At 42.6% G+C, this 27,986-nt stretch overlaps 1 protein-coding gene across 1 annotated transcript; it reads right to left on the bottom strand.

Moving 5' to 3' along the window:
* Window positions 1–217: 217 nt before the first annotated feature.
* Window positions 218–27,986, bottom strand: slc39a8 (solute carrier family 39 member 8). The gene is made up of 8 exons (XM_077621490.1): window positions 27,611–27,986; window positions 19,583–19,745; window positions 13,011–13,180; window positions 12,833–12,952; window positions 10,300–10,455; window positions 1,731–1,923; window positions 1,476–1,660; window positions 218–760 (listed from the first exon to the last, which is right to left on the bottom strand). Exons 1-8 carry the CDS (start codon window positions 27,857–27,859, stop codon window positions 614–616), a joined length of 1,383 nt encoding a protein of 460 aa, XP_077477616.1. The 5' UTR covers window positions 27,860–27,986; the 3' UTR covers window positions 218–613.

Genomic DNA, 27,986 nt, shown 5'->3' with positions numbered 1-27,986 from the left:
CTTATTTTAAATTTTATTAAAATTTGTATATAAATATATAACTATCGTGGCTTCACTACATCGCGATTTTTCTTCTGGGGATTTTTTTTTGTTAATTAAAAATGTTCATAAAAGTGTTCATAAAAATTTGAAAATCCACACTGAAATTCGCAAGCGGTAGCCACTCCCCTGTCCTCCGCTTGCTACTAGCTTAAAAACACTCGAAATGAAGAAAATGTAAAACTCAAAATTTATTTAAAAGCAGTAGAACATTTGATGGCACTACTGCAATCATGGCATTATTTACAATACTGAAAATATTTTGTATTTGTATTTAGAGTCATCTTTTTTGCATCTGAGTCAGATTTACACGGTCACCTTTTTTTCTCCATGAGACCCACATAAACCCTGAACAAAGCAATATAAAACCCTCTCCATAATAAAATAAAATTAAACATAATTCCTTCCTAAAATTCAGTTTGATTAAAGAGCAAGGACAAAAAAAGAATATCAGAGGTAACGAATAAAAGTCTACAATACAGCACCAAGCAACGGTTGCATTTTGTGTGTGTGAACTTTTGTTCGTACAAAACATTTTTGAAATCTGGAAGACAAAGGTTCTGTTGCAGAGTTCTTATCCGAGGTTGATGTCTCCAGCGAACCAGGTGATAAGCAGGATGACCGCAAAGCCACTGAGGAGCCCAGCATTCTGAATCAGGAAGAAGAGTGCCTTGGCACGTGTGCCCTCCTGTTGTCGGGAGATGGCGTCCATCTCTGGGAACTGACCAGCAATGCAATTATTATCATCCCACTGAGAGTCTTAAGCAGCTCCGTGACCGGACGTTTCGTCGACGGACACTTCGTCGATGGAAACTTCGTCGACGGACAGTTCGTCCCCGGACGTTTGGTCGAACGGACACTTCGTCGACGGACAGTTCGTCGACCGGACACTTAATACAAATTTTAATAAAATGATTTTATTTATTGCCTTTTATTTTGAGAAATGGAGCGCTCAACGTAGGAACCCCGTTTCGTGCATAGTGTGTTTAGAGACGAGCCCATTTAGTAAGCACACGCTCAAATGTTAATGTGTTTGTGTTGTCGAGCGAGTTTTTGCTGTTTTATTTTCTTTAATAAAGAATATGTGAATTTCCTTTGTCTTCTTTAATAGTGGTTAATGTTAGTGGTTAAGGTTAGGCGAACTGTCTGGCGACGAAGTGTCCGGCGACGAATTGTCCGTCGACGAACTGTCCGGTCGACGAACTGTCCGGCGACGAAGCGTCCGTTCGACGAAACGTCCGGGGACGAAGTGTCCGTCGAAAAAATGTCCGGGTACCGCAGCTCTTATTTTGATGGTGATGATTGGGAGGTCATGAGCTATTTTGATTACTTCAAAACTGATTAATGTAATTAAAAATGAATGCCACGCATCCAAAAAAAACATAAAAAGCACAAAGCAAGCGGTAAGAGAAAAAGGGCACATCGACAAGACCCACCATGTCAGCCAACGCGATATAGAGGAACATGCCGCCGGCCACAGCGAAGATGGGGTTGGGGGCGAAGTTGCTGCCCAGCAGCACACCCAGCACCAGCCCCACGTAGCACGACATTGCCGACATGAGGTTGAAGAAGACAGCCTGTGGGACGCTCATGCCCGAATTCAGCAGGATCACAAAGTCACCTACGGCGGCACCCGCATTAACATATAGCTAGGAATCAAAGTGGCTGGCAAATACAAGTACTGCATTTACCAAGCTCGTGGGGAAACTCTTCACAGACGATGGCGATGGAGGTGCTAAAGCCTGCAAGCGGCGACACGGTGAAGGAGGCGCCGATGGCCAGCCCATCGATGAAGTTGTGAACGGCGTCGCTCAGCGTGATCATCCATGCTACAGTCTTGACGCTTGACAGACGCCTGCCAGTCAGGCAGCAAGCTTGACCGTCCTGCCAAGGCAGAAAACTCATAAATTTGCAATCACACTCATTATTTCATACTATAATTATACCAGTGGGGAACTGTCAGGGCCTGCAAGGCCTTTTCTGCTGGCCTAAAAAAATATCTGAATCACAGACTGATGTTAATTATGTTTTGTCCATGAATACTTATTAAATAATTCCAAATTGTCTGTCAGCTTCCTTTCATTGCTTTTCCCCTGATTGCGCTGCTTCCAGATGTGTTTTCATATTTAAGCATCTAACCAATCACATTTCAGCCATTATTTGTTGCCAGGGTAAAAAATCTACATGTAGGCCTTCACAATAAGTTCTGCAGGCCCTGCAGCATAAAATAAGCGTAGATAAAACTGTTGCTTTAACCAATCAGATTTCGAGTTGGCGACACCAAGGCCTTCTCACAGGCGTAGGGATACGTCATCGCTTTCACAAACTATGATTGCCTAGTGATAGAGTGGACTAGCCAGAGCTACCAAACTGTATCTGGAGCGAGCTGCACAAGCAAATATATTGTTGTGTTGATTTAATAGTGGTTTTGTCAACCCGCAATGGCTGAAGGAGGAGAAATAGATTTGTTTGCAGATTTACTGTCAAAGCCATTTTCAAGACGAGCTTTTCAAGAAAAGCTGGACATCATTAAGAAAGGTCGGACAACTCCAAAGCTAGTAAGCCAGCTAAGTATTAGCTTCGATGGCGATAGAAAAGAAGGAGGAAAGAAAGGAGGATGGAATTTGTGTACAAATAAAAAGGATTTTGGGTGAGTAAAATATGGCTATATTCCTAAATCATATTTCAATTTTATGAGGTTATTTTTGATGCTTTTTTATGTGAATTATACCATGTACCTCCACCAGTAGGTGAAACCCAGGGTGCCCTAGACTAAAGTGTAACTAGGAGCTACTGCATATTTTACAATACAGCAGTGGCGGGCCGTCAGGGCCTTCAAGGCCTTCTCTGCTGGCCTAAGAAATATCTGAATCATATTATATTTTGTCCATCAATACGTACTTATTATTCCAAATGGTCTGTTAGCTTCCTTTCATTGCTTTTCCCCCTGGTTGCACTGCTTCCAGATGTGTGTTTTCATATTGAAGCATTTAACCAATCACATTTCAGCCATTATTTGTTGCCAGATAAGATCTGCCTCAAAGCCTGCACAATCAGTTCTTGCGGGCTCTGCTGCATTAAACTACACTGTTGCTTTTAACCAATCAGATTTCGAGTTGGCAACCCCACAATGATTTTTCATAGGCGTTAGCATTTTGCTGGCTGGGACATGTCATTGCTTTCACAAACTATGATTGGCTAGTAGGCCGGCCAAAGCAGTACCGAGGCAGCCGAGATCGCAAACTCCACCCACTATGGCAGACAGAAGCAAAAACAAATAGATTCTGTTTTCTCACAAAGCTATTTTTCAGACGGACTTTTTCAGGAAAAAAATGGACATCATTAAGAAAGGGCGGTCAACTCCGAAGCTAGCAAGCCTGTTACAGCCGGGAAAATGGTGTGTGGGGCACTTTCAGCGCGCTAACTTAGCTCCACAAGCAAATAGTATATTGTTGTGTTGATTAAAAGCTATTTTCAAAACGGACTATGCCGGAAATATGACAGGACAGGCTCGACTTTCATCATTAGCTTCGATGGCGATAGGAAAGAAGGAAGAAAGAAAGGAGGATGGATATTGTGTAAAAAGGATTTTTGGTGAGTAAAATTACAAATATGGCTATATTCCTAAATAATATTTCAAATGTGGGCCAAGTTCTGATATCTGAAAAGCTCCAGTGTTTGTATTTAAGCTCCAGTGTTTGTATTTAATCACAAAATGCTGCTAGGAAATGGATTTTACCCCAGTTTAATTTTTGGCGTTTCACCATTGATGTCCATCGCTGTCTTTTCCCGGGAAAAATCACCCCCCTGGCCTGGTTGTAATGTCTCAAAAGCTCCAGTATTTGTATTCAATCAATAAATGGTGCTAGGAAGTGGATTTTATCTGATTTTAGTGCATTTTTTGTCATTTCACGTATGGACGTATCGACGTTCATCGCTGTCTTTTTACCGGGGAAATGATACTCCGGGACCGGTTCTGATGTCTAAAAAGCTCCAGTATTTGTATTTAATCAATAAATGCTGTTTTTGGCTGGATTTTACCCCATTTTCGGGCAATGTTTGCCCGTACGCCATTGACGTTCATCGCTGTCTTTTCCCGGGAAAATTACCCCAGGCCTGGTTTTAATGTCTGAAAAGCTCCAGTATTTGTATTTAATCATGAAATGCTGCAAGAAAGTGGATTTTACCCCATTTTTGTGCATTAATTTATTGATTATTTTTTATGTGTCGCAGCTGTAGCTGCAGTAGAGGTTTTATAGCCATAAAATAGTTTTTGAGGGTTGGATTGATACGTTGAAGGCGCTACCAGAAAATGCACCGCCCGCCACTGCAATACAGTAATACCTTGACATACGAGTGTCCCAACATACGATAAATTTGAGATACGGGGTAAATTCCGAGCAAATTTTTGCCTTGAGATATGAGAAAAATCTGAGATAAAGACGCTCCCCTACTTACGAACGAGTTAGGTCCCCAGCGATTGTTCATAAGTTGAATTTGTTTGTAAGTTGATTCAGTGCTATATTTTGTATTATAATTTATGTTTAAGGCCTATATAAGTATTTTGAAGGTTTATATAAGTGCATTTGTATGTTTAAGGCTTGTATAAGTAACACGCATTGGTTTGTACTGAAAAAAACATTTAATAAAATGGAGAGAATGTGTACAGTACTGTATAGAGAGAGAGATTTATGTATTAGAAACTGGCCGAAAGAAGCGATCTAACGACGATTGCAGTTTTCTTCTTTTTTTCATCATAAATGATGCGGTAGCACGCTATGGCATCATTCAATTGATTTGCAAACTTTGTGGAACGTTCAATATTTGGGTCCTGCTGCTCGATCTTTCTGTTTATAAATGGTACTGACGGTCGAACGATTCAAGTTGTATATGTGCAACGCTCACCACTCTCACGCGCATCAAGCTTCGTTATTATTGCCACTCGTTTCAAATGAAATGGCTTTCCTCTTCCTTGCAACTCCCTCAATAGAAGCCTTTCACTTTTTACCAACCATATTCAATAATGGATGCACGAGATATTTAATGATACAAATGAAAAAGGTTCTTTGCGCACTGGAGATACGTTCACGCACTTCCGCATTGCAACGAATTGGACAGAAGAAGGTAGATGCTGGGTGAGCTGAGCCCTCACAGCTCCAGGCGTTGGTATTAGTGGCGGAAAGAAGTACTACTCGGAAAAAAATACAAAATCGAACTTACGAACATTTTTCGACATAAACGCAATTTGCAGACATGTTCGTATGTACCGTTGTTCGTAAGTCGTATGTTCGTAAGTAGGGGAACGTCTGTACAAGCATACGAGATTGTTCCTGATGCGGCCACCAAGTGGCCGAGTATGCGAGAGGCTGCTTATGAGAACAGCATCCCTCTTTCTTTCTCACCGCATCTCCCTTGCGTGAAGATACAGACGCTCCCCTACTTACGAACGAGTTAGGTTCCGAGCGATTGTTCATAAGTTGAATTTGTTTGTAAGTTGATTCAGTGCTATATTTTGTATTATAATTTATGTTTAAGGCCTATATAAGTATATTGAAGGTTTATACAAGTGCATTTGTATGTTTAAGGCTTGTATAAGTAACATGCATTGGTTTGTACTAAAAAAACATTTAATAAAATGGAGAGAATATATACAGTACTGTATAGAGAGAGAGAGAGATTTATGTATTAGAAACTGGCCGAAAGAAGCGATCTAACGACGATTGCAGTTTTCTTCTTTTTTTCATCATAAATGATGCGGTAGCACTGTATGGCATCATTAAATTGATTTGCAAACTTTGTGCAACGTTCAATATTTGGGTCCTGCTGCTCGATCTTTCTATTTATAAATGGTACTGACGGTCGAACGATTCAAGTTGTATGCCCATGTAACGCTCACCACTCTCACGCGCATCAAGCTTCGTTATTATTGCCACTCGTTTCAAATGAAATGGCTTGCCTCTTCCTTGCACCTCCCTCACTAGAACCCTTTCACTTTTCACCAACCATATTGAATAATGGCTGCACGAGATATTTCATCATAAAAATGAAAAAGGTTCTTTGCGCACTGGAGATACGTTACCCACTTACGCAACTTACGCAACTTACGCACTGCAACGAACTGGGCAGAGGAAGGTGGATGCTGGGTGAGCTGAGCGCTCACAGCGTCAGGCGTCGGTATTAGCGGCGGAAAGAAGCACTACTCAGAAAAAGGCGCGCAATACAAAATCGAAATTACGAACATTTTTCGACATAAACGCAATTTGCAGACATGTTCGTATGTACACTTGGTCGTAAGTCGTATGTTCGTAAGTAGGGGAGCGTCTGTATCTACAAGCGCTGGCTGTACAGGTTGCATTTTTTGCATGAATCTGTGCAAAATTAAAGAGAAAAACAATGGGTCCAAAGCAAGCCAAAGCAATGAAGGGCTAACCATCATTTCCAAGCTGCGCAGTGACATACCTGTCAACCTCGGCCAATTGATCCCCTTATTAATTATTGCAATTCCCCTTATTAAGCGACAATGAACCGTACAAATGCAACGTGGCACATATTTACTCACATAGGGCACACTTAAAAGTCTAAAAATGTTCCCCAAAGTGGACTTGACTTTTGTATGCACTAAATTCAAGATTCTGTAGGTGTTGGTGTATGACGCTGCCTGCTTGACTGTCTGGTTACATTGCTTGTTGACGCACTGTGTGGAAGGGGAATACGCGTGTGCATATCACGCCATATTAGGCCATATTAAACGAAGGCTCTCCTGTTTTTGGTGTCTGAAAAATCAGAGTTGTAGAAATAACTGGAAACTCAAGAGAGCCATGACATTATGTTCTTCACAAGTGTATGTAAACTTTTGACCACAACTGTAAGTTAAATTTAATGTTTATGTTATTGTTACGAGTGCATTGCTCTCTCTCTCTCTTGTCCTTTCGCTACCTCTCTCTCTGTCTGTCTGTCTGTCTGTCTCTCATAACCACTAGGTAGGTATTTGTTACTTTAAGTAGGTGGTGAATTAGCACAAATAAAAGATGTTTTTCTATTGTAATATCCTGTTTTTGGTGTTTTTCTCAGAGGCTGAGAACGGATTAATTTGTATTTAGTTCATTTCAATGGGAAATATTGATTTGAGATACGAGTAAATTGACATACGAGCAATGAGGATGAAGAACATTTTCCTAGTGGCAAGCGGAAGACAGGGGATTGGACATGGAGGAATGGCGCCAGTTTGATCCAAAAATGGCACGGTCCAGGCAGACGCCCTAGTCGTCCTGGTTGGGGTAGCGGCTACCTGTGGAATATGAGTGTGACCAGCTGACCAAAGGCCTCTTTTCAGGGCCTTTGAACCTGTTTGTCAAAAAGTTGTTTCTTAAGCTTTTCTGAGTGTGCATTACAGTTTTTAAATTGTTGCGTCGTGTGTACGTATGTTTACTCAGCTGCCTTTGCATTTCTTATTCATTTTAATATTCAGTCAGACCCGGTTGCCGCTACCCCTTTACAGGCTGGCTCTAATGTCTGCCTACAGCGCGCTAACGTTGGTTCCAGCAGAATGAAGATGCAGCTTCTTTCCTGCCAATGAGAAGCCAGCGGAGTGTTTGGAGATAGTCAATTTGGAAAGTAAGTCTAGAATGCCAATTGCAAGATAAAATATGAGATACAGGAAGTGTATTACGTTTGGAGGATTGTTTGATTACATTTGAAGTTTTGTAATGTAATAGTTTTGACTTTGTGTTTTGGGTCGTGAAAAGGATTTTCATGAATTCTTCCATTTTTCATTCTGATGGATTCAAACCTTGAAATCTTTGTTTGATAGAAGTAGTGAAGGCGTTTTTTTTCTTTTTGAGGAAGGTCACCAATAGGAATGTTAATGGCAAAGTGAGAAGGGATACTTTTTGACAAGGCTGCTTTTTTGCACAAAGCATCTTTTCTTTTGTGCTGGGGCCTGACAGTCTCGCCCTTGACCAGGAGAGGGCAGGAGCCCCATACGTTTTGCTTCCAGTCTTGTTAAACATTAACCATGGCCTCCACGTCAAGGAGTTTTTCCTTTCTCTTTTAAATGTTTTTGACAATGTCACACAGTCCAACGTGTGGTCGTCTGGTCGCCACGTGCCTTTCAGATCAGCAAACAAATGATTACTGACTGTATGTTACTTGATAAGATCAACAGTGCTCACTACATGATTAGATATTAAGTGCTGGACAAAGTGCACTGCAGATCCTTGTAGGCCGAAGTGACTCCTGCACTTTGGTGAATTCCAGACCTGACTTGAGAACTAAAAGTCGACAACCTTTGATCAAACATGGTACAGTGCTGCCCTCTGCAAGCTGTTTTGTGTCATTAGCCTCTTTTACAGGTGTGGAGTTCACAGAAGAGCTACCACAGATAGATTAATTAATCCCCTCTGGAATTCACGATCGCAGAATTTAGCCTTCAATATAGTTTGCGGAGAGGTGGGGCAATCACATATTTCATCAAAAGTGAAACTTAAGTGTGTAATTATATGTTTATTTAAAAGTCACCCAGTGGTGAAGTGGTTCATTTGCCCATCATTCGGTGCAGAGGTGGGGGGCACCCTGAATCGCTGGCCAGCCAATCGATTGCAGGTGGACCGACTTAGATATGAATCCAGGACTCCCACTGTGAGGCCGACACGCTAACCACTCATCCGCTGGCCCGCCCCGGGAGGATCAGTGGCTTGGAAAATGAATGTTTACTTCATTTTCATTAATTCTCATCTCATCTCATTTCATTTTCTGAACCGCTTTATCGTTATTAGGGTCATGGGGGGTGCTGGAGCCTATCCCAGCTAACTCCAGGCCAGAGGCGGGGGACACCCTGAATTGGTGGCCAGCCGATCGCAGGGCACAAGGAGATAAACAACCATTCACACTCACATCCATACCTAGGGGTAATCTAGAGTGTCCAATCGGCCTACCATGCATGTTTTTGGAATGTGGAGGGAAACAGGACTACCCGGAGGAAACCCACGCAAGCAGAACATGCAAACTGCAGACCGATGGACGTGACCTGGATTTTAACCGGTACACGGTCGATTGGTCGCCGGTCTTTTGGTCGCCGATCTTTTGGTCGCCGGTCTTTTGGTCGCCCTGAAGTTAAGTGATAATTACCATTTAAATCATTGCTCAAATTCCCTAAATACAAACTGTGAATTACTCTTTAGTCATACTTAATGCCCTAGTAATTATTAGGCTAAAGAATAGCTCCAAATTTCCCGGACTTTTCTTGTTTTTTGTTGCAGAACTTGTTAAGACCCTAACTGACATAGCTTCTTAAAGGGACAACGCATGTACATACAAACTCTTATACACTCACACGTCGGCTCAGTGAAACTGCTCATGGCCATTGTTGGCTTTTATTGATGCGTAGACCGTGTTGTTTTACCTTGTTTTGTCACCGGTCTTTTGGTCGTCGGTCTTTTGGTCGCCGGTCTTTTGGTCGCCCGTTGTCGCGGTCGGGGCGACCAAAAGACCGGCGACCAAAAGACCGGCGACCAAAAGACGGCGACCAAAAGACGGCGACCAAAAGACGGCGACCAAAAGACCGGCGACCAAAAGACGGCGACCAAAGGATGGCGACCAAAAGACCGGCGGCCAATCGACCGCACACGATTTTAACCCAGGACTCCAGAGCTGTAAGGCCGACGCGCTAACCACTGGCGCCCTTCATTAATTGTCTGTACCACTTATCCTCTCAAGGGTCGTGTTGGTTGCTGAACCTTATCCCAGCCAACTACGGGTAGTAGGCAAGTGACACCCTGAATTGGCTGGCCACCAAAAACATGGCACTTATTTTTTCAATGTTTTAATTTAATCTCTGAAAATGAAAATATGAAACAAAAACTTTAAATATCTTCAGATTTGTGTTCTTACTTGTCCTTGATGAAAGCAGATGATCAGATTTGTAATGAATCACAATTACAAGATATTTGAAAACATCTACTTTTGCTTTGGAAAACAATCATAAAGTTGCATAGTTAGTATTCTATTAAGTCCTACTTTTCTCTAAGCATTATTTTTGGTTCCACTACAAATTTTCTGCTAAACTCTCAAAAACAGAGTAACATACTCTGGGATTTATTTATGTATATCGATGAGTTGACTCATTGCAGAAGCAATCAGTGTTGATCAACTATTAAAATATTAATACTAAAGAGGTATAGACACATCTTAACAGCACATGGCCAAGAATCTTGTTTTTTCACTCAGTTGTGTATTGACCTGAACGGTGTTAAGGTTTCTAACCTGATCGGGATTGACGTTGTCAGTGTGTTGCGAGCTGATACTGCTGTGCTCGGCCACGCTGACACTGCTGACGTTGGTCAAAACCAGCCTGGAGTCCTTCTTCTCGCCATTGGACAGCGAGTCGTCGACTGTGGTACAATGCGAAGGCGGATCGTGCTGGTGACAAAAGAAAGGAGTCATAACAGCCAGACGAGAAAGAGCAAAACAGTCGCAAGTAGAGATTCCAAAATGTAGCATCAAATTGCAACAAGTTTCAAATTTGACAACAATTCCAAAGCAAATGTCATGGCCAAACTTGCAACAAAGAAACAAAACAAAACAAAAACAGAAAGTTCTCATAATTTAATGCAACGCGGCAACATACAAAATGGAAGGAATTAAAGACAAAACACGAGATTCAATGCTCGAGAGAGATTATATGAAAAGTTCTCCTTTGAAGACTTTGCTTTGGTCTCTACTGGGGGAGGAAACCTCTGGGTACATCACAATACAAAACAATTTTTCATCCTTCTACTGATGATTTTATTACTTCCATTTGAAGTGGTAGGGTGGGAGAGAATGAATGGTCACTTAAAACGGATTGGATGTCCATGGCCGTCAATAGCAGCCAATTACTTCATTTTGGAGGATCTCAGGTTATTTCCTGTTGATTTGTGGTCATTTCCTGTTCATTTTGGGGCATTTCCAGTGATCACCTCCTGTTGATTTTAAGTTACTGAACAAGAAAAGTCCCAAAATGAATAGGAAGTGATTCATAATGAGCAGGAAGTGACCTGTAAATGAACACAAATCCAGGAAGGCTATGAATGTTTCAGTGTCATTGACAGCGCCTGACCTGTCCAATCCATTTCGACTAGGAGGGGCAAAAGAATGTTGTGTCACTCAAAATGAATTTGACGTCTAGTGTCGTCAACGGCAGCCAGTGAGTAAACAATTTTGAGTAAACAGCAACCTATTGGTTTCTTTTTTTTTAAATAGTAATGCCCTTTTAAAACAATATATCGATTCTTGGCTGGAACAAATTGCTACTTATACAGTACTGCGGCACATCAACAATTCAATATATTGTCACACGCCGAGTCTCTATTAAAATGTCTCATCTCTCATCTCATTTTCTGAATCCTCACTGGGGTTGTGGGGGTTGTGGAGCCTATCCCAGCTGACTTTGGGCCAGAAGCAGGGGACACCCTGAATTGGTGGTCAACCAATCACAGGGCAAAAGGAGACAAACAACCATTCACGCTCACGCTCATACTCAATTTAGAGTGTCCAATAAGCCTATCATGCATGTCTTTGGAATGTGGGAGGAAACCAGAGTACTCAGAGAAAACCCACACGCCCGGGAGAACATGCAAACTCCACCCAGATGGACCGATACGGATTTGAACCCAGGTCCCCCATTGTGAGGCCGGCGCGCTAACCACTCATCCGCCGGGCCGCCCTTCTATTAGAAAGTGATTAGAGAAAAGAACGAGTAAGAGAAGTTGAAAGAAACTGGAACAAAAGAAGAAATTCTGCAGTCAGTAGATGAGGAAAGACTACCTAAAAATGAATAAAGTAAAAAAGTAAAAACAGTGTGTGAAAGAAATCACATAAGGGATGAAATTATAACACCAGAGCTTGTTTAAACCATGAATTGCTTTTTTACACTGCCCGATGAGAGGTCTTTATTTCTCACCTTACTTTATTCTTCTGCTTGGCGAGAAATTTAGTAGGTACTGTCATCCTTCATGACTTCGCGGTTTCAGTACATCGCATTTTTATATTAAGTATAAAAAAAAGTTCATAAAAATGTCAATGTGCGTTAGCAAGCAACGTACTCAGAAAATAAATGAATGAACAAGAAAGATGGGAAGGAATGATAAAAAGTCATTAAGAAAATGAAGGAAGGAAGTAAGGAATGGAGGAAGGGAAAGAACAAAGGACAAAGGTAGAAATTAAAGCAGAAAGGAAAAAATGAAAGAAGAAATGAAGGAAGGAAGAAGGAAAGGAAAGATAAAGAAGGAAATTAATGAAATCAAGGAAGGAAAGAAAGCGGAGGTAGGAAAGTAGCAAAAGGAAAGGACGGATAAAAGAAGAAATGAAGGAAGGAATAAGTAAAAGAAAGATAGAAGGTAGGAATGACGGAAGGAAGAAGGAAAGGAAAGAAAGGAAGAAATTAGGGAAATGCTAGATGGAAGGAACTAAAGAAGAAAGAAAGGAACTAAGGAAGGAACAGAAAGGAAATAAAGGGAGAACTGATGGTAAGAATGAAGAAAGGACGAAATAATTTAAAAAAAAGAAATTTAGGAAATGAAGAAAGGAACAAAAGAAGTAAGGTAGGAAAGACGGATAGATAAAGGGAGAAAGGAAATGAAGGAAGGACAGAGGGAAGGAAAGCAAGGATAAAAGAAGTGAAGGAAGGAGGGAGAAAAGTAAGAAGAAGAGGCAAAACAAAGTTTGGGACAAAGAACAACGATGCAATTGAAAGCAATAGATTGGTTTATTGACTATTTGATTGTATTGAGGAGGTATGGGGGTGGAGCGGAGTCACCTGATGAATGCGAAGTGCCATGGTGAGGATCCTTTCCACCAGGAAGAGGAGGTAGAAGCCCCCAAAGATGCCCACTGCATTGTGCACATAGTTGTCGGTTTTGGGGTCCAAGCCCAGCGCCTGTCACAGCCATCACTGTCAAATCTGCATCCCCCAGCAGAGTGAACGGCAATCTCACCTCAGGTACCAGCTGTAGCACTGCGTTGGAGAAGAGCGTGCCAATGGCCAACCCGATGAAATATGTCAGCACTTTGGGGAAGTATGACTTGTGAATGAAGGGAATCAGCAAAAGGCCCAGCAGCGCCGCCAGGTTGATCAGCGTCACCGAAAGGAAGCCCCAAGCCCAAACTGGACACCCGCAAAAACACAAAAACACTCCTGATTAGAATCTAGTTGAAAAATAGCTAGAACTTACCTTTAGCACATTTGGACCTTAATGACGTTTTAAAAGGCAGAAAATCACATGGGAGGGCACTTTACTGAATTCAATAGATGGGGCTTATTTTAGCCACCATCTATAGTCCAAAACGCACAAAAAAACACCCTTAATCCCATTTCGCTGTTTCAAAAAATATCACAGTACTACTGCTGAGTGACGTCACAAACGCACAGCGGTTTTGCACACTGTCCTCATCCGTTTATTTTCATCACGGTGGCGGGCCGCGTTTTAGTTGTTTTTGTTTCCAATAAATTCAAGCGTTTTGTCGGAAAACGGTTCATGCGTGTTGTTCATGTTGGAACAACATGAACACTGCCGATGTAAGCCTCTATTTTTTCCCCGTCCGACCGACAGATAAAATTAATAATTGAACACATGCAAGGAAGTAGAAGCCGGTAAACAGTCTATTATTGTTTTAATTGGAATATTTTCCTTAAGACTGCAATGACCAAGTGACGAATGACATGTGGCCTATGAGTTGGGTTGTTTTTTAGGTTAAACTGCAGTAAAATAGACCGGTGTTAGATGGTTTGCACGTGGGCTAGCTGCCCTATTCAATGGGATGGGAACCCAAACAACACGGTTTTTATGGTGCTTCAGCCTTCGGTTTAAACTAGTAAGGTAAAATCCCAGGTTTTCGGGACACACTTTCCCACTTTTAATCTTGTCTTCCGTGATAAAAAAAAACAATAACACATCCTCCTTTTGTGATTAAACATACTCCCTCTGCTGGAGTTGTTTTTTTTAAGAAAGCTGATGGCAAAGTTACATCAATGATTTTTTTATACAATTTTAATACTTTTGGATTTGAGTGAATCTTGATTGTTTATTTTTAGATACTCTTTGACAAGATTCTATCGTTTGATCTGCGTGTGAAAATCTGTTTTTGGGGCCTTTAAGTAGAGCTACAATATGTAAAAGAAAAAAGGTGAATTTGTGATTTAAAAAAAACACTTTAAAAAGAAATTTATTGAAAACAACAAGTAAATAGGGCAGCCCGGCGGATGAGTGGTTAGCGTGTCGGCCTCACAGTGGGGGACCTGAGTTCAAATCCTGGTCGGTCCACCTGTGTGGAGTTTGCATGTTCTCCCCGGGCCTGCGTGGGTTTTCTCCGGGTACTCCGGTTTCCTCCCACATTCTAAAGACATGCATGGTAGGCTGATTGGACACTCTAAATTGCCGATAGTTATGAGTGTGAGCATGAATGGTTGTTTGTCTCCTTGTGCCCTGAGATTGGCTGGCCACCAATTCAGGGTATCCCCCGCCTCTGGCCCGAAGTCAGCTGGGATAAGCTCCAGCACCCCCCGCGAACCTAGTAAAGTGGTTCGGAAAATGAGATGAGAACAACTAAATAGAAATAGGCTGTTCATTGCAAGTGTTTTAAATAAATGCTGACACAATTCTGGAATACCAGCCAAGTGTATAGATACTGTAGTTTTATTACATGTACAATGTACATAATTCCAAGGTTTGTCAGTGTGGTGTGGAATTTAATCTTTAGCTGAGAACACTAATACTGATGATAAATACTAATAGGGCCGAGACACAGCTTTTACGACGAAGGATGTAAGCTTTTTCATGAAGAAAATAGATAAGAGTCCTGTAGGGCAATTAACTCATTCCCTGCTATTGACAATGAGAGATTTAAGATCCATTTGATTTTGGGTACGGTAATACCTTGTGAATGGAGGTAAGATTGGGCCGCGGGTATTAGTGCCTGGCCCGTCCCGAGCCCGGCAAATTACCGTATTTACTCGCATATAAGCCCCCCGCACTTATAAGATGCATCCTTAAAATTGTTGAATTTTACAATTTCTCTCGTATTTCCCACCCCGGATTCCCAATTTTCTCCTCCATATTCTTGATTTTAGTAGGGAGTACAAATGTGTTACTTTGAAGGGAAAATCTTGAGAAAAATCATCACAACTGGTATTTCTGAGATATTGTATGAATCAAAAGCACATTATTACGGTCAATATCATAAGGACGTTAATATGCCTGTTTTTGTAAATGCAAAATATGAAATTATTTAATTCGAAAAAGGAAACAAGTCTATCTTGATAAGAACCTGATGCTTTCTAATTACAGAAATTAGAATTTTCTTACCAGAAGTTTAAGATGCTTTGGCAGCCATATTGCTTCTAATGTCAAAATATCTCAATTCTTTCGATGGTTCATATTACTCCAATAGTTGTCACTTTCGAACAAGAGATAAAAGGGAAAAAAATCAAAGTGGAATTTTGTTTAATTTAAAAATTATGGCTACTCGCATCTGGCCAGTCAGAGCACGTTTAATTATGTTTAGATGGCAGCACTCTAGGTAATGGCCTCGTCGGGACCTAGGTAAGATGGCCGTGCCCCGACCGAGCAGTGACGGGAACATGAGTTTTTTCACGTTTTATCCAAGATACGTACGTTTTTTTCTTGAATTTCATTCATAGTCGTCAAAATAAATGTTGCTTAGCGTTTTTCTGTTTATCTTTTCTCTATTTTGAAATAAATAACCATATTGGCCGCATTGTCTTCCGTCATGACGTCACGGCGGCATTGCATCATGACGTCACGGCGCCATTCCGTCCGATGTCATCGTGTTATGGCGTCGTCAAGATGCAGTTACATGCATGTCGTGTTTTTATGCGCATATAAGCCGTACCCTCGATTCAGTCATCATTTTTTGTCCGACAAAAGTGGCTTATATGCGATTATATACGGTAACTTGATTTGCAGGCCAAGCCCGAAGCAAACCAAAATTTCATATTTTATTCGTGAGGACTCAGTTGGGACTCCTGAGTCCGGAGGAAGACGGGTAATTTATGATAACAAATTAAAGCCTGTCTTTTGTACGAAATCTAAGTTAAACAAGACAGTAGAACCATTTACATCTTTTATATGATACTGTATTTTCTATTGCCCTACAGGACTCTTATCTATTTTCTTCATGAAAAAGCTTACATCCTTGGTCGTAAAAGCTGTGTCTCGGCCCTATTAGTATTTATCATCAGTGTTAGTGTTCTAAGTTAAAGATTAAATCCACACCACACTGAAAAACCTTGGAATTATGTACATTGTACATGAAATAAAACTACAGTATCTATACACTTGGCTGGTATTACAGAATTGTGTCAGCATTTATTTAAAACACTTGCAATGAACAGCCTATTTCTATTTAGTTGTTCTCATCTCATCTCATTTTCTGAACCACTTTATCCTCACTAGGTTCGCAGGGGGTGCTGGAGCTTATCCCAGCTGACTTCGGGCCAGAAGTTAAACAAGACTGTAGAACAATTTACATCTTTTATATGATACTGTATTTTCTCGCATGTAGGCCGCCCCATGTATAAGCCGTACCCTTAAAATTACCTTAAAATTGTTGAATTTTAAAATTTCTCGCGTCTAAGCCGCCCCCAGATTCACAATTTTCACCTCCATTATCATGGGTTTAGTAGGGAGTAAAATGTGTTACTTTGAAGGGAAAACCTTAAGAAAAATCATCGCATGTGGTATTTCTGAGATCCTGTATGAATCAAAAGCACATTACTAGGGTCAATATCACATGGAAATTAATATGCCCGCAACCCTAGTGAGGATAAAGCGGTTCATAAAATTAGATGAAATGAGATAAGTTAAAATTCATGTCTTTGTAAATGCAAAATATCAAATTATTCAATTTGAAAAAATGAATAAGTCTATCTTTATGATGCTTTTTAAATAACAGAAATTACAATTTTCTTACCAGAATTGCTTCTAATGTCGAAATATCTCGTTTTTTTCAGAGGTTCATTTTACTGCAATAGTGACAACTATTGTCACTTACGAACAAGAAATAAAAAGAAAAGCGGAATTTAGTTTTATTTTATAAATGTACAATCATTTCCTTTCTGGTTTCCGAAACGGTGCTGCTTGCACGTAGACAAATTCAAAAAAGAATTCACAAGTACACCCAGGAAGTGTGTCTGTAGCAGTCTACTTTTCACCAAGTCTGTGGGTGCCAAAATAGCACTCGCGTCTGTCCAGTCGGAGCACGTTTATCTACGGTAAGATGGTGACGCCCTGTGCACAAGTGAGTTTTTTCACATTTTCTGCAAGATACGTTTTTTTCTTGAATTTCATTTATAGACGTCAAAATAAAATTTGTTTAGCGTTTTATCTATTTATCTTTTCTCTATTTTGAAACAAATGACTGTATCAGCTGCATTGTCTTGCATTATGGCGTTTTGTCTTTGTCACCTTGCAGTTTCGTGCATGTCGTCTTTTTTATGCGCAGCCGTACCCTAGATTCAGTCATAATTTTTTAGCGATAAAAACGGCTTATATGTGAGAAAATACAGACGCTCCCCTACTTGCGAACGAGTTAGGTTCCGAGCGATTGTTCATCAGTTGAATTTGTTTGTAAGTTGATTCAGTGCTATATTTTGTATTATAATTTATGTTTAAGGCCTATATAAGTATATTGAAGGTTTATATAAGTGCATTTGTATGTTTAAGGCTTGTATAAGTAACACACATTGGTTTGTACTGAAAAAAACATTTAATAAAATGGAGAGAATATGTACAGTACTGTATAGCGAGAGAGAGATTTATGTATTAGAAACTGGCCGAAAGAAGCGATCTAACGACGATTACACAGTTTTCTTCTTTTTTTCATCATAAATGATGCGGTAGCACTGTATGGCATCATTCAATTGATTTGCAAACTTTGTGCAACGTTCAATAAAAACAGACCTGCTGCTCGATCTTTCTGTTTATAAATGGTACTGACGGTCGAACGATTCAAGTTGTATGCCCGTGCAATGCTCACCACTCTGACGCGCATCAAGCTTTGTTATTATTGCCACTCGTTTCAAATGAAATGGCTTGCCTCTTCCTTGCACCTCCCTCACTAGAAGCCTTTCGCTTTTCTTCAACCATATTGAATAATGGCTGCACGAGATATTTCATGATAAAAATGAAAAAGGTTCTTTGCGCACTGGAGATACGTCACGCACTTACGCAACTTACGCACTGCAACGAACTGGGCAGAGGAAGGTGGATGCTGGGTGAGCTGAGCTCACAGCGCCAGGCGTCGGTATTAGCAGCGGAAAGAAGCACCACTCGGAAAAAGGCGCGCAATACAAAAATCGAACTTACGAACATTTTTCGACATTAACACAATTTGCAGACATGTTCGTATGTACCGTTGTTCGTAAGTCGAATGTTCGTAAGTAGGGGAGCGTCTGTACAGTAATATAGATGTTTGGCGATTTGAACTGTTTAAATGCCTCCTCAGAGTCAAGGTGCCAGTCTTTTTGCTCTTGTATGAAAGCAAAGAAAACGCAAGTTTCTGTCGCATATTCAACAATCGATTTGAAGCTTTCCCACACCTCACTCTGACTGGTGCGTGTTTGTCTTTTCAGCTCTCAGTTAGTTTATCCTTAACTTCTTGCTTAAAATAGATGCGGACTTGCAAAGGGGAAGATTATTAAAAGGCCGCCGCCGTTCAAGTGATGTGCGCAGAGCATGCTCTGGCTCTGCGGCTCCAATTACATTACAGTGCCTTCTCTGTTTTATCCAAAATATTTATTTTATAACAAGTATTCCTTATTTTAGTATCCACACATTGTTTTAGTATACATCGGGGGTCTCCCAAGACCCAAGGATACCAGATTGGTGGAAAGGTTTCCTCTTACCGGTTGGAACGAAAACCTGCACCACTGCGGCCCTTTCTGGAATAGTTTGGGGACCACTGTGTTAGAGGAAACCTTTCCGCCTATCTGGTATTCTAGAAGTGCAATCAGTGGATTGCAGTCAGCTGCTTCTTTTTTCAGCAGAAATCTCATTGGTTAAACAGTTTTTTGTTGGATCAGTTGGAACAAAAATCTGCACCCACAGTGGCCCTCGAGGACCGGTTTGGAGACCTCTGCTCTAACAGGGCGGAACGAAAACCCCTGCCTTCTGCTGGAAACTTTTCTGGAATAGTTTGGGGACCACTGGTATACATTTTTATAAACATATATAGATATATTTTTTAAAAAGTCAGCGAGAGAGACTACACCTTGTAAGAGATAATCCCAGCTTGACCCAACCCGAACCCGAAGTAATGATTGACATTTTAGGCCTGTGTCGTGTCGGGTTCGGGCTCGGGCTAAAGATCTCACCTCTACTTGTGAAGAAAGGTGACAACTTTAAAATCCGACTTTTTTTCCCTTACATTTAGCATTTTTCAGTAAAGACCTCCCCTCCCTCACAACGTTTTTATTTTACACTGTATGATTATCACCCTGGCTGGATATATGAAAAATTGAAGTGACTGATGAGTCATTTGTGCGACTGACCCGAATAGTGTAGTGGGGACGTCTCGGAGGGGGCGATGTAGGGGCAGGAGGGCACCAGCACCTGGGTCAACACGGCTGGACAAATGGTCTCCAGATGGCTCATGCTCAGATGGCTGACGTTGGCTAAATCCCAGCGGGTCAGAATCTGCTCCACCGAGAGACACTAAACAGCAACATATTACACACAACAAACAGGATGCCATCGGTGCGGCATTGTTAGTTGACTTTCATTAGTGTTTCATACTACTACACATGTAAACCAAAACAACTAGGGATGTCAGCGATCTGATCACGTGATTGGAAATCAGGCCTTACCACTTCATTTTCGGAGGATCGGAATCGGGTAAAAAGATCAAGCGTTGAAATGGGTTTCTTTATTTTAAGTATTAACTCTTTGGCTCCCATTGACGGACATCCAATCCAATTTTACTGAACGCCCCCTAGGCAAATTGAATTGGACGACTATTGTTATCAATGGAAGTTAAACGTGATCTCTGAATGCCAGCCTTCGCAGTTGAAATTTGATGTTTAGAATGTTAATGGCATGTATGACTTAAGGGCTGTAAGCAAATAATCCAGGATATTGGAAAAAAAACAGTATTTTTATACGGGGTACCCGGACGTTTCGTCGACGGACACTTGGTCGACGGACACTTGGTCCCAGGACATTTCGTCGAACGGACGTTTGGTCGACCGACAGTTCGTCGAACGGACGTTTGGTCGACCGACAGTTCGTCGAACGGACGTTTGGTCGACCGACAGTTCGTCGAACGGACGTTTCGTCGAACGGACAATTCGTCGCTGGATTCACTCGCTCTCAAAATTAGAATCATGAGAGAGAGAGAGAGAGTACAGCAAGGTGTTGAAATACTTTATATGATCATTTTTATCAAACTGAGAGAACTTGCAATACAGCAAGGTCTTGAAATATCAAAATTATCAATTAGAGCACTCATTTAACACATCGGCTGCCATTGACGGCGGTAGACGTCCGATGAACCTTCATTCTCTCAATTTCTAACTGAGAGAACTTGCAATACAGCAAGGTCATTTTTATCAAACAAATAAGTCGAGACTATTAGTATATTCATTGTAATTTCTTGTAAACCAGACAGCTCGCCGAACAGACACATCGAGACTATTAGTATATTAATTGTAATTTCTTGTAAGACATTTTGTCGGCGGGAGATTGTCTTAATATCAGTAATGCTGTATTCTGGAAGCAAATAATATGGTCAAATAGTCCCAGGGGCTATTTAGCCGGTAACCGGCCAAATAGCCTATATGGCCCCATATGGCTATTTAGCCGGTGTGACAGTATATCTTATTTATATAGTAAATATATTTGAAATAAATGACGTATCGGCCGCATTTTCTTGCATTATGGCGTCATGGCCTTATGGTTTTATGGTGTTTTGTCTTTGTCACCTTGCAGTTTTGTGCATATCGTCTTTTTATGCGCATATAAGCCAATTGCTAGGCAATGGCAGTCGCGGCTCATCAGACACCAGGGAGCTATTTAAGCCATACAGAGCCCGGTCCGCCGGGAAGTCGAAACTCGGATTCAGGAGGAGCATTTTGGTTTTGGTCCTGGCCATGGAGTAGTGGTTCGGCTCTATACCCCCAGCAGGCAAGGGAGTTTGCCAAATCAGCCTACATGTGCATTTTGGTCTGCCTTGTCTGCTTTACCCTGATTTGTCTACGATTACTCGATGTACCTATGCCATGTTCCAAGTTCCTCGTTTCCCCATGTCTTTCCATGTCAGGTTTGGTTTTTGTTATTTGATTCTAATTCGTTGTTATTTTCTGAAGATCTTGCCTTAGTTATTAAATTTTTTGTTAGAAGACTCAATTCCACATTCTTGATTACTTCCCTGCATTTGGGTCCTTCTACGTTCCATGCTCAATGCCACACTTAACATGACACCAGCTGGTGGTCACCGGGGGTAAGGGATGCAGCCAGGCTGAAGAAGGAGTCCTACGAGGTCTTTTAGGCCGCAGGACTCCAGAAGCAGCTGATGGGCACTGACTGGTCAAGCGGCATGCGACTCTGGTGGTCTCTGAAGTAAAAACACGGACTTAGGAGGAGTTCGGTGAAGCCATGGAAATTGACTTCCGGATGGCATCAAGGAAATTTTAGTCCATCATCCAAATTCTCAGGAGGGGAAAGCTGTGCCCCATCAACACAGTGTATAGTAGGGATTGGGTGTTAATGACCCCTACTCAGGATGTTTTGAATCAGTGGCCCGGATACTTTGAAGACCTGCTGAACTCCACAGACACGCCTTCCCATGAGGAAGTAGAGCCTTGGAAGTCTGAGGCAGACTCTCCAATCTTTGGGGTTGAAGTCACTCAGGTGGTTAAAAAGCTCCTCCGGAAGGTCCGCCAGGAAGTCAAGACTCGGATTCAGGAGGAGCATTTTGGTTTTGGTCCTGGCCGTGGAGCAGTGGATCAGCTCTATACCCTCAGCAGGCATGGGAGTTTGCCAAACCAGTCTACATGTGCTTTTTTTATTTGGAGAAGCATTCGAGGTTATCACCCAGGGAGTCTTGTGGGGGGTACTTCGGCAGGTACTCGGCCGTTTGGTCGCCGGACTTTTGGTCGCCGGTCTTTTGGTCGCCGGACGTTTGGTCGCCCGGAAGGTTACTGATAATTACCATTTAAAATCGTTGCTCAAATTCCCTAAATACAAACTGTGAATTATTATTTAGTCATACTTAATCCCCTATTAAATATTAGGCTAAAGAAAAGCTCCAAATTTCCCGTACTTTTATTGTGTTTTGTTGGAGAACTTGTTAAGACCCTGACTGACGTCCCTTCCTAAGAGGACAACTCATGTACATACAAACTCTTATACACTCACACGTCCGCTCAGTGAAACTGCTCAGGGACATTGTTGGCTTTTATTGATGCGTAGACCGTGTTGTTTTACCTTGTTTTGTCGCCGGACTTTTGGTCGCCCGTTGTTTGGGTCCGTGCGACCAAACGTCCGCGACCAAAAGTCCGGCGACCAAACAGCCGGTCACGACTTTGGGAGTATTGGGTGTTGGAATCCCTGATAAGTGGGGTCTGATCCCTCTATGTCAGTGTCTGGTCTGCGTAGCTGGCAGTAAGTCGGATCCGTTTCCAGGGGAGGTTGGACTTCACTAAGGCTGCCCTTTGTCACCGATCCTGTTCATAACTATTATGGACAGAATATCTAGACACAGCCATTGAAGGGGTCCGGTTTGGTGGCCTCAGCATTACTTCTTTGCTTTTTGCAGATGATGTGGTTCAGTTGCTTTATCAGGCTGTGATCTCCAACTCTCACTGGAATGATTCGGAAACGGTCGGGATGAAAATCAGCACCTCTAACACACCTGACACCATGGTCCTCAGTCGGTAAAAGGTGGCATGGCCTCCCAGGGGGAGAGCTGAGCTCCTGACCCAAGTGGACCGGTTTAAGTTTCACGGGGTCTTGTTCACGAGTGAGGGAAGGATAGAGCGGGAGATCGACAGGCAGATGGGTGGTGCGTCTCCTGAGGGTGGTGAAGAAGGAGCTGAGCCAAAACCTTCATCTATGGTCAGGAGCTGTGGGTCGTGACCGAAAAAACAAGATACCGAAAACGAGCAGCTGCAATGAGTTTCCTACGCGGGGTGTCCGGACTCTTCCTTAGAGATAGACTCAGAAGCTCGCTCATACGGGAGGGGCTCGGAAGAGAGCCGTTGTTCCTCCGGCTTGAGAGAAGCCAGATCAGGCATATGATTAGGATGCCTCTGGACGCCTTTGTGGTGAGGTGTGACGGGCACGTCTCATTGGGAGGAGGCCACAGGGCCGACCCAGGGCATGTTGGGCAGACTGTCTCTCAGCTGGCTCACGATAGAGATAGATGAAGTGGCTGGGGAGAGGGAGGTATGGGATTTCCTGCTGGAGATGTTGCCCCCACAACCCAACCTCGGATAAGCGAAGGAAGCTGAAGTAATGTTCAACCTTATTTTATGCTGCACAACTAACTAGCAAGCAAAGGGATTATCTCATCTCATTTTCTGAAACGCTTTATCCTCGCTAGGGTCACAGGGGTCACAGGGGGTGCTGGAGCCTATCCCAGCTGACTTCAGGCCAGAGGCGGGGCGCACCCTGAATTGGTGGCCAGCCAATCATATGGCACAAGGAGACAAACTCACTCATACCTAGGGGCAATTTAGTGTGTCCAATCATCCTACCATGCATGTCTTTGGAATGTGGGAGGAAACTGGAGTGCCCGGAGAAAACCCACGCAGGCCCTAGGAGAACATGCCAACTCCACACAGAAAGGTCCGAACCTGGATTTGAACCCAGGTCCCCCTAATGTGAGGCAGACGTGCTAACCACTCAACAGCTGGGCCGCCCGCAAAGGAATGAATGAATTTCATTTTTGCTTCATTTCAACTGGTGCTACACGGATAAAAACCAATGTACAATGCATTGCGAAAGTACCGTATTTTCACGACTATTTGCCGCATCATATTTTACGCCGCACAAAACTGAGTTCGGTAGTGCTTTATTTGGACATTTTACAATTTACTCAAGTCATCATCACCTTCAAATCCCTCAAACTCCTCATCTTCTGTGTCCGAATTGAACAATTGCCCAAACGAGCCTTCCAAAAAGCCGGGTCCCCCCCCTCTCTTCGTTCTCAGAGTCACCGTCACTTCCATGTGGCTCCTTAGAAATTATGCCGGCTTTGGCAAAAGCTCGAACAACCGTGCAAGCAGACACGTTCGCCCAGGCGGCAACGATCCATTGACAAATCGTAGCGTAAGAAGCCCGGCGCTGCCTGCCACTTTTCGTGAAGCTGTGTTCGCCAGCAATCATCCACTGCTCCCACGTCGCTCGTAACTTTGATTTGAAAGCCCGGTTGATGCCGATGTCCAGTGGCTGTAATTCTTTGGTCAAGCCTCTGAGTTCATTTTCATGATCTGGTTTTTAACCGTTGCTGTGAGATGAGCACGCATGGAGTCGCAAATCAAAACAGACGGCGAGCCGTGAAAAAATCCATCTGGTCGCTTGACATATACGTCACGAGCGCCACCGAGACGGGTTACGTGACGTATACTCAGAGCTTGCCGTCATTCCCGGAGGCTTGACCAAAGAATTACAGCCGCTGGACATCGGCATTAACCGGGCTTTCAGATCAAAGTTACGAGCGGCGTGGGAGCAGTGGATGATCGCTGGCGAACACAGCTTCACGAAAAGTGGCAGGCAGCGCCGGGCTTCTTACGCTACATTTGTCAATGGATCGTTGCCGCCTGGGCGAACGTGTCTGCTTGCACGGTTGTTCGATTCTTTTGCCAAAGCCGGCATAATTTCTAAGGAGCCACATGAAAATTACGGTGACTCTGAGAACGGAGAGGGGGGGGGCGGCTATTTGGAAGGCTCGTTCGGGCAATTGTTTAATTCTGACACAGAAGATGAGGAGTTTGAGGGATTTGAAGGTGATGATGACTTGAGTAAATTGTAAAATGTCCAAATAAAGCACTGCCGAACTCAGTTTTGCTTCCGTTGCCTTTTTAAAGCGTGTTTTTTGCATGTGGGTGTAGCGCCCAAGAACTATATTTCCCAGCAGTCACTGCACACCGGAACCCGGAAATAAGATGCTTCCGGTAGCCAGCGCTATCGCCAGCCGCTCGGCGCCGCTTGGCGCTCACAAAGGGCGCTCTGCATTATAAGGCGCCCTGTCTATTTTGGAGAATTTTTTTGACTTTTATGCGCGCCTTATAGGCGTGAAAATACGGTACGTTTATTTGTGATTCGTTCCATTGTAGATTTGGCTTCACGTTTTGGATCATTTTACTGTTGGAAGATAAATCTCCGTCCCAGTCCCAGGTCTTTTGTAGACTCCAACTGGTGTCTTCTAGAATGGTCTGGTATTTGGTTCCAATCATTTTCCCATCAATTTTAACTATCTTCCCTGTCCCTGCTGAAGAAAAGCAGGCCCAAACCATGAGACTGGCATGAAGATGTTTGAGAGTGGGGATGGTGCGTGCAGGATGATGAAATATGCTGATTTTACGCTAAACATAGTTTTGCATTATGGCCAAAACGTTTGATGTAGGTTTCATTCGACCAGATCACCTTCTTCCACATGTTTTTGTGTGTTTGTGGCAAACATAAAAACAAGACTTTTTTATGGATATCTTTGAGAAATGGCTCTTTACTTGACACGCTTCCATAAAGGCCAGATTTGTGCAGTGTACGACTGATGGTAGTCCTACGGACAGACTCTCCCACGTCAGCTGTAGATCTCTGCAGTTATTCCAGAGTGATCATGGGGCTCTTAGCTGGATCTCTGAGCAGTCTTCTCCTTGTTCGAGGGGAAAGTTTAGCGTGATGGCCCTGGTCTTGGTAGATTTGCAGTGGTCCGATACTCCATCCATTTCAATATGATTCCTTGCAAAGTGCTCCTTGAGATGTTTAAAGCTTGGGAAATCTTTTTGTATCCAAATCTAGCTTTAAACTTCTCCACAACAGCATCTCAAACTCGCCTGGTGTGTTCTTTGGTATATATGATGCTCTCTCCACTTTAAACAGACCCTTCAGACTATCACAGAGCATTGCATTTAGTATAGGGAGACATGAATGCACACAACTGGATTCTACTCATCATCATCAGTAAACATTGGGTCATTCAGAGATCCTCACTGAACTTCTGGAGTAAGTTTGCTGCACTGAAAGTAAAGGAACCGAATAATATTGCAGGCCCCATTTTCTGTTTATATTTCTTTTAAAAAAGTATAAAATATCGTAAAAAAAATAGTTCCACTTCATGATTGTGTACATTTGACATTCATTCATTTTCTGAACCGCTTTATCCTCACTAGGGTCACGGGGGGGCCGGAGCCTATCCCAGCTGACTTCGGGCCAGAGGCGGGGGACACGTTGAATCGGTGGCCAGCCGATCGCAGGGCACAAGCAGACGGAAAACCATTCGCACTCACACCCATACCTAGTGACCAATCAGCCTACCATGCATGTTTTTGGAATGTGGGAGGAAACCGGAGTACCCACAGAAAGCCCACGGCCCAGGGAGAGCATGCAAACCGCACACAGGTGAACTGGCCTGGATGGGTTCTGCACCTATGACCTAATCAAGAAAGACTTATTGCTAGCCACTTAACTCACTTTGTAGCACTTACCCATGTTAACTACTACTTAAACTACTTATTATGTTGACCACGTATTTATGTTTTACTATTTATTGGCTATTTATTTATCCTTACTATATATTGATTATCTATGTGAAAATCATAGGACTCATCCTGCACTTCAGATGGAACCAGGCCGCTCTGCTCTGCTGATCTCACTTGGACTACTTTTTTATAGATTATTTATTTGTCTGTTTGTTTGTTGTTGTGGCAGTGAAAGCTTTAAATCTCATTATACTAGTATAATGACAATAAAAGCCTTCAATTCAATTCAATTGACTCTTACAGTTTAAAATTTTGGGTCTTTGTCTCTAACTTGTTCGGTTCTCCTGCTTTAAGGCCTCCAAGTATGTTATCTTTATTGTAGTCCTTTTTTTAGAAAGAATGTTGTAATGTAATATTTTTTAACCATTTTGTATATTGAAATATAATAGAAACAGTATTTTCTCCCCAAATTGTATTTATTTGTCAACAAAAAGCTCCTCAGAGTATTTGGATTGGATTGGATAACATCATTCATCCTGTATTTGGGAAATTTCATTGTCACAGTAGGAAGAGGGTGAGAATGCAGATAGAAATATAGAACTATTGTAGTAATTGAAATATTTTGTTTTATCCAGCCTCACAATATTTTATTCATTCATTTTCCGTGGCGAGAGTTGCTGGTGCGGGAATCGATCCCAGTCAACTTTGAGCAGTAAGCGGAGGACAGCCTGAATTTATTGCTAGCCAATCGCGGTGCAGAAGGAGACAAACAATGCATCACACTCACACTCATACTTTGTGACAGTTTAGAGTGTTCAACCAGGCAATTTGTCTTTAAAATGTGTTTTTTACGTGTGTGAGGCTGGCGTACTGGTTTACCGTGCGTCCGTGAAGCGGATTCCCTGGTTCCGCGACGGCGGCGTCCCTCTGAGCGGCCACGATCTGGAGAAGCTCCTCCAGGTTCCCCATTGTGATGGACTCGTTGTGGCCGAAAAAGCGCACGATGTCCCGCAGGAACTCGTGGTTCGCTCCGGTGGACGTGTTAGTGGAAGGGCCCCGCGCTTGACCCTCCCCGAACTGGAGCAGGGCCCCTAAAAGCAGCGGTATCAGAGCGGCCATGTGTCGCATGCTTTCCTAGGACAAGTAGTAAATTCTCAGGAGGTCCGGCAGGATTTGGTGGTCGCGCACGCGCACATTGCATTAGAGGACAACACTCTCCCGGTGTGAGGCACGCGCTTTCTCCTGTGTTCTTCTG

The sequence above is a fragment of the Stigmatopora argus genome, chromosome 15 (assembly GCF_051989625.1).
Source record: "Stigmatopora argus isolate UIUO_Sarg chromosome 15, RoL_Sarg_1.0, whole genome shotgun sequence".
Lineage (NCBI taxonomy): Eukaryota > Metazoa > Chordata > Actinopteri > Syngnathiformes > Syngnathidae > Stigmatopora > Stigmatopora argus.
This window is presented reverse-complemented; position numbering and strand designations above follow the sequence as displayed.

Bases quoted from the DNA above. Each gene is read 5' to 3' on its own strand.
- slc39a8 (XM_077621490.1), bottom strand. From the start codon at position 27,859: ATGCGACACATGGCCGCTCTGATACCGCTGCTTTTAGGGGCCCTGCTC. The intron at 1,924-10,299 runs GTTAGAAACCTT...CTGCCTTGGCAG, and splicing joins ACAACGTCAATCCCGATCAG to GACGGTCAAGCTTGCTGCCT. The intron at 1,661-1,730 runs GTAAATGCAGTA...GTGCCGCCGTAG, and splicing joins AGAGTTTCCCCACGAGCTTG to GTGACTTTGTGATCCTGCTG.